Source organism: Orycteropus afer, unplaced genomic scaffold (assembly GCF_000298275.1).
Source record: "Orycteropus afer afer isolate SDZICR_OR568_19922 unplaced genomic scaffold, OryAfe1.0 scaffold00117, whole genome shotgun sequence".
Taxonomy (NCBI): Eukaryota; Metazoa; Chordata; class Mammalia; order Tubulidentata; family Orycteropodidae; genus Orycteropus; species Orycteropus afer.
The window spans coordinates 3302479-3315698 of NW_006921704.1; the positions used below are offsets into that span (position 1 = coordinate 3302479).

The 13220-nt window shown below is 38.0% G+C and overlaps 1 protein-coding gene across 1 annotated transcript in view; it reads left to right on the forward strand.

Annotated features, from left to right (window-relative positions):
• ABCC4 (ATP binding cassette subfamily C member 4) overlaps positions 1-13220 on the forward strand; it is a 441806-nt gene that overhangs the window by 226865 nt on the left and 201721 nt on the right. The window contains exons 15-18 of the mRNA XM_007944012.1: positions 159-299; positions 658-695; positions 1088-1182; positions 2907-3053. Of these exons, the coding sequence (XP_007942203.1) occupies positions 159-299; positions 658-695; positions 1088-1182; positions 2907-3053 (421 nt within the window). The remainder of the gene's footprint in view (positions 1-158; positions 300-657; positions 696-1087; positions 1183-2906; positions 3054-13220) is intronic.

Genomic DNA, 13220 nt, shown 5'->3' on the forward strand with positions numbered 1-13220 from the left:
CTTTTCCACATTTTGCACCTCTACCAGCAGTGTATGAGATGTCCTTGTTTTCTTGCAGCTTTGCCAACAGAATGCATTGTTAATTTTTGAAACATTTTTGTAAACTAATTAAAATATTGTTTCTTAGTGGCTTCATTTTTCTTTTTTAAACTTCACAGACTGAGGATACACAGGTCACACTGTCAGAGGAGAGCCGTTCTGAAGGAAAAGTTGGTCTTAAGGCCTACAAGAATTATTTTGCAGCTGGTGCTCACTGGCTTATCATCATTTTCCTTGTTCTACTAAATGCTGCTGCTCTGGTAAATCACGAACTTTATGTCCTTCGATTGATAATTGTACATGCCCATATTTATTGGTAGTATTACTGTATTTTTCAGTTCACTTGGATTTGGTTTCAAAAGTTCTATTTGTGAACAGAGTAAGTGATGGTTACTGATGTTGCACACACTTTACAAAGACCATCTAGAACAAAAGAATATCAATGCAAGATTTTAAAACGTTACGTGCATTTACTTGACCTGTTGTTATCTAGGGTGCTGTGCTTCACCCAGACCTAAACTGAAAGGACCATTTCAGTTCTCTGGAACCTTTTGATTACAATAATTAAGAGTTTTGTTAGTTAGTAATGCCAATGATTGATTGTTTTTCCTACCCTAGGTTTCCTATATTCTTCAGGATTGGTGGCTTTCATATTGGTGAGTTATTTCTTGTCTGACAGGAAGTACTATAAAATCACTATGAGACCTCCCTTTTTCACAGAGTTAGGGGAGATGAAGTTTGTTCAGCCTTCTCGTCTAATCCTCACTTAGTTTACCTGAGAAAAATTAAAGTTCTTGCTGGTGGAGTGTGACCTGTAATGGTCTGTACCCATGTCTGATCCTCAGCCACATGTTCACAGACATTTTTAAGAACTGAAAGTCATGGTTCAAATTGAATTTTTATAAGGTGGATGGATATATACAGCACTGTGTAAGCTGGGAATCATTTTCTAGCATAAAATATTTCTCCCAAATTGAGATTATTATTACTATTTTGTATTTATCTAAACTCAGTCTGTAGCTTAATATTTTTCTCCCCTGTTCCATAGGGCAAATGAACAGAGTGCACTGAATGTCACTGTAAATGGAAAAGGAAATGTAACTGAGACGCTAGATCTTAACTGGTACTTAGGAATTTATTCAGGTAAAGTTTTAATCATTTGGTCTATTATGCGAGAGTCTGAGGTGCTTACAATGAGCCTGTGTGAGCAACTAGGGCTTCCAGGAGTAATTCAGTAATGTCTTAACAGATTAAGAGTCTGAGTCGCATTTACTCTGTGAATTAATTAGAATAATTATTTTAAAAATCGACTGCAAGAAAGAGGCTGAATGAAGACTCTTAATTTGCTCTGTACTGGATTTTGAAAGTTAAACCAGGATTGAGCATTCAGAAAGTCAGCCACTGGAAATATGTGGCTATTGTCTATTCTAATAGGTTGCTTTAGCTAAATCTTATATCATTATATGGATGGGCAAGGGGATTAGAAACGGATCCCCACCCTGTGGTTCGAATTGTTCCAATTCTGTCTGAATAAACCCTGTCTTTTATTTAACTTGGATGCAATCCTCTGGAAGCAAAGCACCCAAAATAAAAGCATTATTCCCTCCCTGGTATGCAAAGCTCCCATCACCATACTGCTCATCTCTTGGGCTTCACTAATTACTTAAGAGGGAAGCTAAGCAGGGACAAATCCTGTGTCTGAGAGTAAGGATTCCTTCCCTTTTTTACCTCGGCATCACAATGTTATCGCGTTCCCAACTGTGTGATTATTTAACATTCGACTTGCCAGACTAATATTACCATAGTACTCTGTTCTTATTACAGCGCTTAGAATATATGTAGCATTAGTACTTTTTAAAGAAAATCCTCATCTAAAATTTTAAATGTTTCCACAGCAAGCTCCCATACAAGCTTTTCTCAAGGATAGAGTGAGTTATCTTTGTAAAAACCCACTCATTTAAATTTGGTATTTATTTCGTTGATCAGTTGCTAAGAAATCTAAATCCGTTAGGTGTTTACCTTCTGAATTGGTGGACCATGTGAGACCTGAAGGAGGAAGAAAAACGATTCTATTATAAATTCATGTAAGATTGCGGGCTAAGGAAAATGCCTATTGACAGAGTTCAGGCATTTGAGCTGCTTTCACAGTTTAAAATAACAATGATATATCATCTCAAGGGAAGAAAATTACCCGATGGAATATTTATTACAGGAGCTATCTCCACTCTATTTAGCATTGTGAGTTCACGAGATATTAGGAAAGTTATTTTAATTTTTATGTGTGTAGTAAGTCCCCATTTATGTCTCACTGATAAAACATTTCATTTAATTTATGTTCATTTAAAAATTCTCCATTTATATGAAAACACTTAATTGAAGATTATTTACTCATTTGGATTAATTATGTTAAAATTAATTATATTTGCTGTTATATTTTCTTGCAAGTCAACTACTTAAAAGGTTTTTGCACTTGCAATTTAGTATGATATCTTCAAATTCTTTAAAGCAAATTGGACAATGAAATTATTTCTCTGATTCTATTAATAGCACATACTGGCTTCAAAACAGTGCAGTTAGATTATGAGACATGTAGTAAATTTTAGTAAGACTTGGAACATGGAAAAGGGAAGGTCAACTACTTTTTTAAAAATATATTTTGTTTTGTTGTTGAATAGATACTAATTCAGCATACCAACTACTTTTTATAATTGCTTTTCTTATTTGTGACTTTTTAATAGAACTCATAATTGATTTAGAAGTTGAAATAAGTGATATCTTTATGATCTGCTTGACCGCTTTAGCACTGTATAAGGGAATAAGGAACTGCAGAGATCCTGTACTCTCTGAGGGCTGTTTGTTTCTTTCAGGTTTGACTGTAGCCACCGTCCTTTTTGGCATAGCAAGATCTCTGTTGGTGTTCTACATCCTTGTCAATTCTTCTCAAACTCTGCACAACAAAATGTTTGAGTCAATTTTGAAAGCGCCAGTGTTGTTCTTTGACAGAAACCCAATAGGTAAGTCGGACAACAAGTTTATCAGTAACTAAGTCTTGTTAACACATTTAGTATCTGAATTCATTTTAATATTTGAATTTGAGGGGGGAGATACTTGGAGGAAAATCACTGTAGTGTGTCGATTCATTTTCTTAAAAAAATGCTTCACTTTGGTTTTTTTCTGCCAGAGCAAATCTAAATATGGGTGGCATGCAATGTTTCATTCCAGTATATGTGTATGTGTGTAAATAAAAGAATGTTCATTTCGCAGCATGATTTAAGAATCTCTTTGTTGTATGGCATATGAAATACCCTACATTAAATGCAAACATATTGAAATATAGTTGAATCCTAAAACATTGACTTTATTTACATGGCTCTAGGAGTTCCCGAGTGGTGCGAATGGTAGAGCTCTTGGCTACTAACCGAAAGGTTGGTGGTTCAGATCCACCCAGAGATGCACCTGGGAAGGAAGGCCTAGAGAGCTACTTCTGAACAATCACAACCAATGAAAACTGTATGCACAGCTGTACTCTGAAGCACATGGGTTTTCCAAGAGTCAGAACTTACTCAGTGGCAACTAGTTAGGCTATGGCATCTTTTTAAAGAAAGACTTTTGCTTATCAGGGAAGCTCTCTTTACCAGGTACCTTATTAGATGACATGAGACAAGCTGTGTGTTTGTTTCTGTCATTGGGAAGTCCGTCCATTTCTGGAACCAAAGAGATCTTGAGTTTACCTGTCCTCTGTGGTTTACCTAACATGGTGATAAATTAAAACTCAATACTGGTAAAGTGTGAACATCTCTAATACAAGCATTAACTCTGTGGGTATAAAATGGACTTTTGGTTATATATTAGTGACTTGTGGTATTGGCATGCTTGTTCTTTAGTAGTAAGTTCCTTGCTATGAGTGTACCTGATAGTTTTCAAGTGGTTGATGCCTCCACCCTGATGCCCTTTGAGCTGTTGTGTTTCTGAAGGTAACTTCTCTCATCAGGATGCCTATGAAGAGTTAGTTAGGCTTGTGGTCAGTTGGGCTTGTGGTGAGGCCCAGTGTGGCTTTGTTTGTTCAGGTGATAATAGACAAGACGTGTAGAGGCAGGAGGGAGGACTGGAGGGAGCACAGGAGTAGCCTTGGCCTTGGAGTTGACTTAGCTAATACAACCAAACCAAGTCATCTAGGTACTATTGGATAGACAAACCTGAAAGCAGATGATGTTTTGGTTAAAGATGTGGACTCTGGAGCCAGCTGCCTGGGTTCAGTCCTGCCGCTAATTCCTAATAGCATTAGGTGGTAGTTATAAATATTAATAACTGATGCTAGTTACTAATATAGGAGATCCTACGGGACATAAGGAGTCCTGGTGGTACAGTGGTTAAGACATTTAATTGCTCATCAAAAGGTTGGCAGTTTGAACCTACCAGCCACTCCACAAAAGGCAATCTGCTTCCATAAAGATTTACAGTCTTAGAAACCCTAGGGGGCATTTCTTCTCATGTAGGGATACCATGAGTTAGAATTGACTTGATGGTAGTAGGTTTGGTTTTCTGGGGTGGCACAGATAGTTAAGTGCTTAACTACTCACCGAAAGGTTCACAGTTCAAACCCATTCAGGCCCCTCAGAAGACAGGCCTTGAAGTCTGCTCTGAAAGGTCACAGCCTTGAAAACCCTATGGAGTAGTTCTACTCTGCACACAAAGGGTCACCATGAGTAGTACACAACTTGATGACAACTAATAACAACAAAAATTTGTTATTAACACTTCTTCTGTAGTTGTTACTTAACTTCTCTGTGCCTTCTTTTCCTCATCTATAAAATGGGAATAATATGCATACTTACCTCATTAAAATACTGTGAGAATTAAGCAGGTTAATTCATCTCATCTCTTGGAACTATGCTTACCATACATTCAGCACTTAATAAACACACCCACTCCTTACTTATCAATGTGGTTAGGTTCTAAAGACCAGGTCGTTATGAAAAAATTGGTGTTATATGAAAATGAAGGATGACTGTATCATTACATAATTGCCAGATTATATCATTACATAACTGCCAGACCACTGAGAATCACAGCCCAGCCAAGTTGACACATCACCTTAACCATAACAGCCAGTGTTACTCTCACCTAGCACCTCAGCAGTTATTACTGCCCAATGTTTGTGCAAAATAGTTGGATGGTGTTTTTTTTTTTTCTCCTGTATCATAAATGCAAAATGTAGCATAACAAGATAATTGATAAGTGGGGAGTAGGTGTACAGTTTATCAGACTCTTCATGTTCAAGACCTATAGGCTTCTCCGCATGCTAGACTTAGGGATTTATGACCAAGTCTGAATCTTTGAAGTTTCTCATCTTAGAGGAACCCATTCTGTATCTATTAATAGGATTTTATCTTGACAATAAAATAGAAGCACAAAGAAATACCCCAAAGGGGTCTAATTTGCCCAAAATGTTGGGGTCATCATTTATACTTTTAGTGGTAGATCTTTAATTTCTCTGTGAGTAAAATTTTTGTAGTTTTTTTTATAGTTTTTATAGTGAAGAACCTCAGAGCTGTGAATTATGCTTCACAGGTCACATCATTGAGTTTATATAACTTTAATGGTTATTGTTGTTGTTGTTGTTATGTGCCGTCGAGTCGGCCCGACTCATAGCAACCCCTCCTTGGGTTTCAGAGGCAGTATCACTACGGAAGTAGGATTGCCCAACCTTCCTTACGAGGAGTGGCTCATAATAATTTCTGCTCTAGTGTGGAGGGGTAGACATGCTTGATTTTTAAGTCTTGTTTAATGTATATAACCAACCAGCATCACGTCATGCTCCCTTGAGTTACAGAGTGTGTTCTAGAACCAGCATAGAGAAATGGGGAAGCAGATCTTCCTTTTTTTTTTTTTTTAAGGAGCTATCTTTTTTTTTCAGAGCTATCTTTCAGAGGAGGCCAGGGGTCAGTAAGAGATTTCTGTGAGCTCCAGATGCTTAGAATCCCCAGATATTAAGAAACAGAGGGGGTGGGAAGGACTCACAGTGATGGCTCGATGGCAGAATTCTTGCTTTCCATGCAGGAGACCCAGGTTCAATTCCTTCCCAGTGCACTTCATGGCTGGCCACCACCTGTCTGTCAGCAGAGGGTTGCATGTTGCTTTGATGCTCAGTAACTTTCTGCATAGCTTCCAGATGCAGAAGAAAGGCCTCGGGTTCTGCTTCCAAAAATTGTTGTTGTTGTTGTTGTTATGTGCCGTCGAGTTGGACCTGACTCATAGTGACCCCTCCTTGGGTTGCCAAGACAGTATCACTACGAAGTAGGATTGCCCAACCTTCCTTCCGAGGAGTTGCTGGTGGGTTTGAACCAAAATTTGATCCAAAAATTAGCCAAGTAAAATCCTGTGGATCACAATGGTCCAACCAGCAGCTGGGAATGGGGATGGCACAGGACAAGGCAGCTTTTCATTTCCTTGTACATGTGGTTGGTATGGGTCAGGGGCCGACTCAGTGGTAGCTAATGGCAGCGGAAGCTAGACCTTCACATGGTGATGGCTAGGTGTAGCACCACCTGGTCTGTCACCTGCAGCGCCCTGCCTGTGAGAACCACAAGCTTACTAGCTTGGACTTGAGGTCATCTTGGTATTGTTGCCTTACATACCCATCTCCAGTCTCTGCTTGTGCCAAATATTCCCAGCGACTCCAATCTGGAGGACACTAGGGAGTTACAGATGTGGTCAAAAGACATATGTATCATGTGCAACCCAGAGAATGCTGGCGGCTAATGACAATGTGGCAGTCCTAGTTAGAAACGTCTTTTCCCTTCACTCATGAGTGCTTCCCCTCAGAGTACCCTTTCTCTCACCCTTTCTCCCGGTTCCTCATGCAATTTGTTAATCCATGAGACACTCTTTACATTTATTCAGAGACCTAAGCTTTCAGTGGAGCATCCTGAAGCTCTGGCTGCCACCTCAGAGCCCCAACTTCACTTACTTGGATTTCAGGAGAAGGTGGGTTCACAGGGAGGTACCTGTATCTTCTTAGTGGTGAAGTTTCTCTGAGTGCACTTGAATGCTCCAGATGAAGATCAAACCTTTTCAAGCTCCTTAACATTAGGACTTTAAGTGACGGTCTGTTTTTGAACTCATGTATGATTGCATGAAGATCTTTTAGAATTTGTTTATGTAGTAAGATACCTTATGCCTACTGATCTTTCATAACCTGATGAATCTTAAGCTGTCTGGGTAAAATTCTAAATAACCCAAATGTAGCTTTAGAATGCAAAAGGCAGTTTTCTTTTTTCCTCTTCTTTTCTTTTTACCACTTTCTTCCACTCATCTCTATTTTGTAGATGTATTTTGGTAATCCTTTTTTGATGTATTTTGGTAATCGTACTTACTGTCTGTTTGATAGCCCCACCTTTTCAGCTGCCCTGGCATATGATGCACATTTTGATGCTACTTTGAGTTGAATAGTGCATTTTGTGCAGATGTTTTCTGTGTCTTTGTGTTATTTTCTCCGTCTTTCTCTTCCTAGTCAAAGTTTGTATTTTATTTTGGCCCCATTTCAGTTCTGTCACATCTTAATAAATGACAACCACATATCCCAGGTCAGTAGTAAGTCATTTAGAAATTAAGGTATGCTTTCTGTTTTAAATGTAAGTCATGTTGCCTTGTTTGGGCAGAATCCGTTTTATGTTTTACATCTGGCACAAGAGGGCAGCACGACCTACATTATTTCAGGAAGATAATGTAAAGAGCACCTTATTGTAAAACCTGGTTATGTTTATTTTAAAGCCTTCTTGGAAATTCATTTTTGTTGCTTGGCTCTTTGTGTCTTATGACATTAGTATAGAATTTTTAAAGTATTTTCGTGGTTTAATATATATGAAACATTAATCTCTTCGGTTAAAGAAGTACTCAAGAGCTGTCCAGGAAGATTCAGCATTTCAAGCAAGGGTATTTGGATTTCCTATTTGACACCTTCTTGACTAATAACTGGAATAGGCAGACACTGAAATCTTGACTGCATGTATTTTAATTCCTAAAGGATTCATTATAGTTCTTTGTACAATCTTTGTATTTTTTCCTTGGATTGAGGTGTTTAAGGAGAAAAATGAGCACACAGTTTCTTCACTTTTCTTTCCATGCCATGAGGGTCAGCGGAGACGTTTTAGTCTTATCAAGTCTCTACAGTTTAATCCCTCATTTTGGTGACAAGATAAGTGGATAGTTCTTGTTTTTCACATGCCTAATCATGGTAGCATAACAGTTGGCTGTTAGTATACTGACTAACTCCAGATAAATATTTATTTATTTGCTTTCAATTTGTTAATTTGGCTTTCAGAAATGAAGCCACTTCTGTCAGTCGATGTGTTTATTCTCTCAGGGAAGTACAAAGCTGATGTTGGTTTATAGCCAGTGTTTGTTTTACACAGCTAATTTTTCTGCAGTGTTAAATGTGTGTGCACACTCATTTATATATGTATCCTCTGTGCAAAAAAAAAGTACAAATTCATATCTTTTATTTATCCACTCCTCGGAAGGAAGGTTGGGCATTCCTACTTCCGTAGTGATACTGCCTCGGAAACCCAAGGAGGGGTCGCTATGAGTCGGGGCCGACTCGATGGCAAACAACAACAACAACAACAACTTTTTTATGGATCAAATCATATCCATATGACTTGAAGTTAAGACTCTTAGAAGAAGGAAAAAAGAAATACACTGACCTCTGTCGTCATTTTTATTCTTGGGAGGGAAAGTACTGGTGGTCATTGAAGTATTGAATGTAAATAGTTGGCACTAGATTTTAAGACTAACCTATTCTCCTATCCTACATAATCAAAAATGTGGAAGAACCCTAATAATGAAGATTTATGATGTGACTGACTAGGAAATTGAGCTCTGTAGTTAATGTCACAAACATAAAATATTCTGAATTAGCATGTGCATCTTGCCAGGGGTTGAGGATTGGGTAGCGGAGGGCCCTCCCTCCTCTACCCTGTGAACTAGATCGCTGTTTCTTGAACCAGGAAAAAGGGACTCAGAAGCCACTACAAGTCACTGAATAACTCGAGAAGAAGCAAAAAGTGAAAGGAGAGAACACAATGAGCTTAGCTTCTTGTACATCAGAAAGATGATTTTGCTATATACTTTTTATAAAGTCAGTTGTCAGCATACCCCTGCCCTGGCAGAAAAAAGTCATCATAGAGAAGAAGCATAATTGTATGGATACCTATCGATATGTTTATTTAGTTTACATGACCACTGGCGTTACTGCTAAATGCGTATTTTTAACAAGTATAATATTTCAGCGCTGTCAAAATTACCACGACAATAATATGTCTGTTAAATTATAGCTCTATCAGTTAGGAGGCAAAATGGCTCTGCTTAGCACACATTAATCTATGCCTGTTCACACAAGTGATTCTGCTGAGCAGGTAGCATGTTGAAACAAGAAATACTAGTCTTAAAACCCCTGATTTATGGTAGGTGTTGTTTTGACACAGCATCATTCAGACGATTTACAAGGCAAGGCTTCGTGTTAAAATATTTCACCAGTGTCATCATTCGTCACTGACATAAATATCCAGTAGTAATGCTGGAAAATTGGTAATATGCCCATTCACGCCAAATCACTCACTGTGTTCCCTTTCAAGTGAGATCTGTTGTGGATATGGTTAAAAGAAACCATGATTTTTCTTCCCTGAGAGCAGATGAGCTATAAGAAATTGAGAATAACAACTATCTTGACAGCTTTCATGTACTCATCTTGGCCTAGGTTGCTTTTCATTCTGGCTTAAGTCCTACAGGCTCCCTCTCCCCCCTTTTCCTTACTTAGTGCACATTGTAAAGAACATATTTATATGTACATTAGTAAGTTTAAGAGGCTTTTTGTGTTCAGTGGAAGAAGTTAGTCATCATCAGGAAAGCTTTGTTGCAAAGCAAAAACACACATTTCCTCTTTCATTTGTCCTTGTTAATAATAACAAATGCAAGTGACTGTAAAGGGAATAACACAAAAGATTGCATCAATCATAATGATTCTCAACAGCCACATAAATATTATTTTTTCAGGTTTGAATGAAATGGCTAATAGTTGAAGTAGGTGTGGTAATGAAATCCTGTTGGGTTGTCACATATTAAAAGTAATGGTGTTTTCATATAACAATGGTTATATGTACTTAAATTCTTATCAGGGTGATAGTAAGTCATATTTTATGGGAGTTGCTCGTTTATTGCTAATAGTATCATAAAAGCCTTTGTTACCAGTTTAAATAGTTACATAGTTACATATATTTGATTACTATTGTGATTTTGTCAGTAATCTCTATAAAGGTGATAATTATAGCACTTGTCTACAGCTGGTAAATATTGCACCATTTTGGTGTACACTTTTAATCTATTAGAATGTCCTTAGTACTCTTTATTCATGTTTTTTCACTGTGACACTCATTCGTGGAAATACTGACAGCTTAATAATAGGAAAAGCCACTGTGTGGTTATCCAAGAAAATCTTCAAAAGATAAGATTTGAATGTGCCTTGTTCAAACTTGTAATCATGTAGTATCTAGGGAAATACTACTACTGACATTTGACTTAATGGTGTGTTGTTTTTTCCTAATAGTGTATATGTGAAGTGTATATACGTATGTATGCATATGTATGGATGCACACATATATATGTTCATACATTTGCACAGGCATATTCTCTCTCTATTCAATCTAATATCTGTGGCTTTGATGTTATTCGCTGCCATCCAGTGGGTCCTGACTCATGGAGACGCTGTGTACAGTGGAATGGAATGCTGCCTGGCTCTGCACCATCCCACGATTGGTTGTGTATTGAACTCTTGTGATTCATATGGTTTTCATTGGCTGATTTTTGGAACTAGATCGCCAGGCCTTTCTTCCTAGTCCATCTTAGGCTGGAAGCTGTGCTGAAACCTGTTAAACATCATAGCAGCAAATAGGCTTTCACTGACAGACAGGAAGTTGCTGCTCATGAGGTGCTTTAGCTAGGAATTAAAACTAAGTCTCCTGCGTGGATAATGAGAATACCACTGACCCACCAGCTTATTGCTAATGTTGTTGTTGTTGTTATGTGCCGTCGAGTCGGCCCCGACTCATAGCGACCCCTCCATGGGTTTCCGAGGCAGTATCACTACAGAAGTAGGATTGCCCAACCTTCCTTCCGAGGAGTGGCTGGTGGATTTGAACCGCCAGCCATCTGGTTAGCAGGCAAGTGACTTAGCCACTATGCTACCAGAGCTCCTTGCTAATAGGATCATAAAAGCCTTTGTTACCAGTTTAAATAGGCTTCATGGCTATGATATTAACCAGCTGCTGTCAAGTCATGGTGACCCCATGTCTGTCAGAGTAGAACTGTGCTCCATAGAGTATTCAGTGGCTGATTTTCTGGAAGTAGATTATCAGGCCTTTCTTCTGAGGTGCCTCTGGGTGGACTTGAACTTCTGACCTTTTGCCTAGCAGCCAAGTGTTAACAGTTTGTACCATTCAGGGCTATGAATAATGCCCGTATATTCTTAGGTTTGTTTTGTGTTGTCTTAGCCTTCAGCTGACTTTGAGTGAATACATCTTTGGTACTTAGGACTTCACTGATGCACCCCAGTGCCAGACCTTCATATACTTAATAATTGGGCATTACCTTCTGGGATGTGTGATTTATAGCAATTCAAATGTTTCATTCAAAAAGTTTCAGCTTTTGCTTTTCCTTCAGCATTGTAGCTCCACGTGACCAGCAGAAGATGCATCAAAATGTATTTCAACAAAGTTTACCGCTTTTGCATGACCATTTCAAGAAAAAAAAAAAAAAAATGGCATAGCATTTTCTGGGCCAATTTGAACATGAATAAATGTTAATAAAGATATTGTTGTTGTTGTATGCCATCAAGTTGATTCTGACTCCTAGCCACTCTATAGGACAGAGTAAGACTGTCCCATAGGGTTTCCTAGGCTAAAATATTTAGGGGAGCAGATCTCCAAGTCTTTTCTCAGTTGGTTCAAACTGCTGAGTTTTTGGCTAGCAGCTGAGCGCTTAACCACTACTCCACCAGGGCTCCAAATAAGTATATTATAGGAGCCTAATATGTGTATAAGACATATCTCCTGATACTTGAAGTTGATGGAGGGTTTGCTGGATTGAAATTCTGTACAGTTTCTCTGAAAGGTCGAGTACTTTCTCTCAAAGATTTGATTTTGAAGCTTTCACATGGCACTGTGGAAAGAACTTTGATTTTCATTTCATAACTGGAATTTTCATATTATCATCACTTCTCACCATCCCCCTTTATCTTAAGCATTATGGGTCTTTATTTTACCATGAAGAAAATGGAAAAACAAATCTGGGTACTTGCAGCATTGAGTCTGTGCCATCATTTTTATTTTGTATCAAGTTTTTAAAAATTTGTTGTATGTGTGTTTTCCTTAAATCTTTATAGTTCTTAAAATTGTAGGTAAATTATAATTCAGTTAATTATATGTTTACTGCTTGTTTTTTTCTATTCGATTTATGTTGCCTTCCCTCCTACACCTTATCAATTGTTTCACTGCTAAGTCCCCTGAACCCAGAATCTAACATATTGTAGCTGATTATTAAATACCTATTGGTTGGAAGAAACAAGGGATAGTTTCAGGAGTGGGTTTGTAGCTTAGGTTCTCCAGGTGATACCCATAAAGAACCAGAGAACTTTACAGTGCTAAAATCAAATTAGAACTTTTATGTCTTATGGTTAGTATTTCCATTAAAATAAACTCTTCCTTTAAAAAAAAAAAAAATCCAGACCACCACGATATAGCGGATTATTCTTGGAGTTTGCTTGTGATAGGTGATGGCATGAAGAGAAAACCATACTTTGGTTCTTTGGAAGCTGTGATTCATGAAACTAGATTATATGAAGTTCCAAGTATTCCTGTTGCTTACCAATCAAGAAAATGAAACTGTTAAAACCTAATAAATTTTCTTGGAGTTTAGTTGTGCGTTGAAGTCTACTTTTGGCACCTCTGTGGTTTAAATATTTGGAACTTTATAGTTTTGCCTTGTAAACTACATACATGCCTTTAAGAAATCAAGAAGAGGAAATAATCCACTTTGAAACATTAATGTTGTTGTTGTTGTTATGTGCCGTCGAGTCGGCCCTGACTCATAGCGACCCCTCCTTGGGTTTCCGAGGCAGTATCACTAC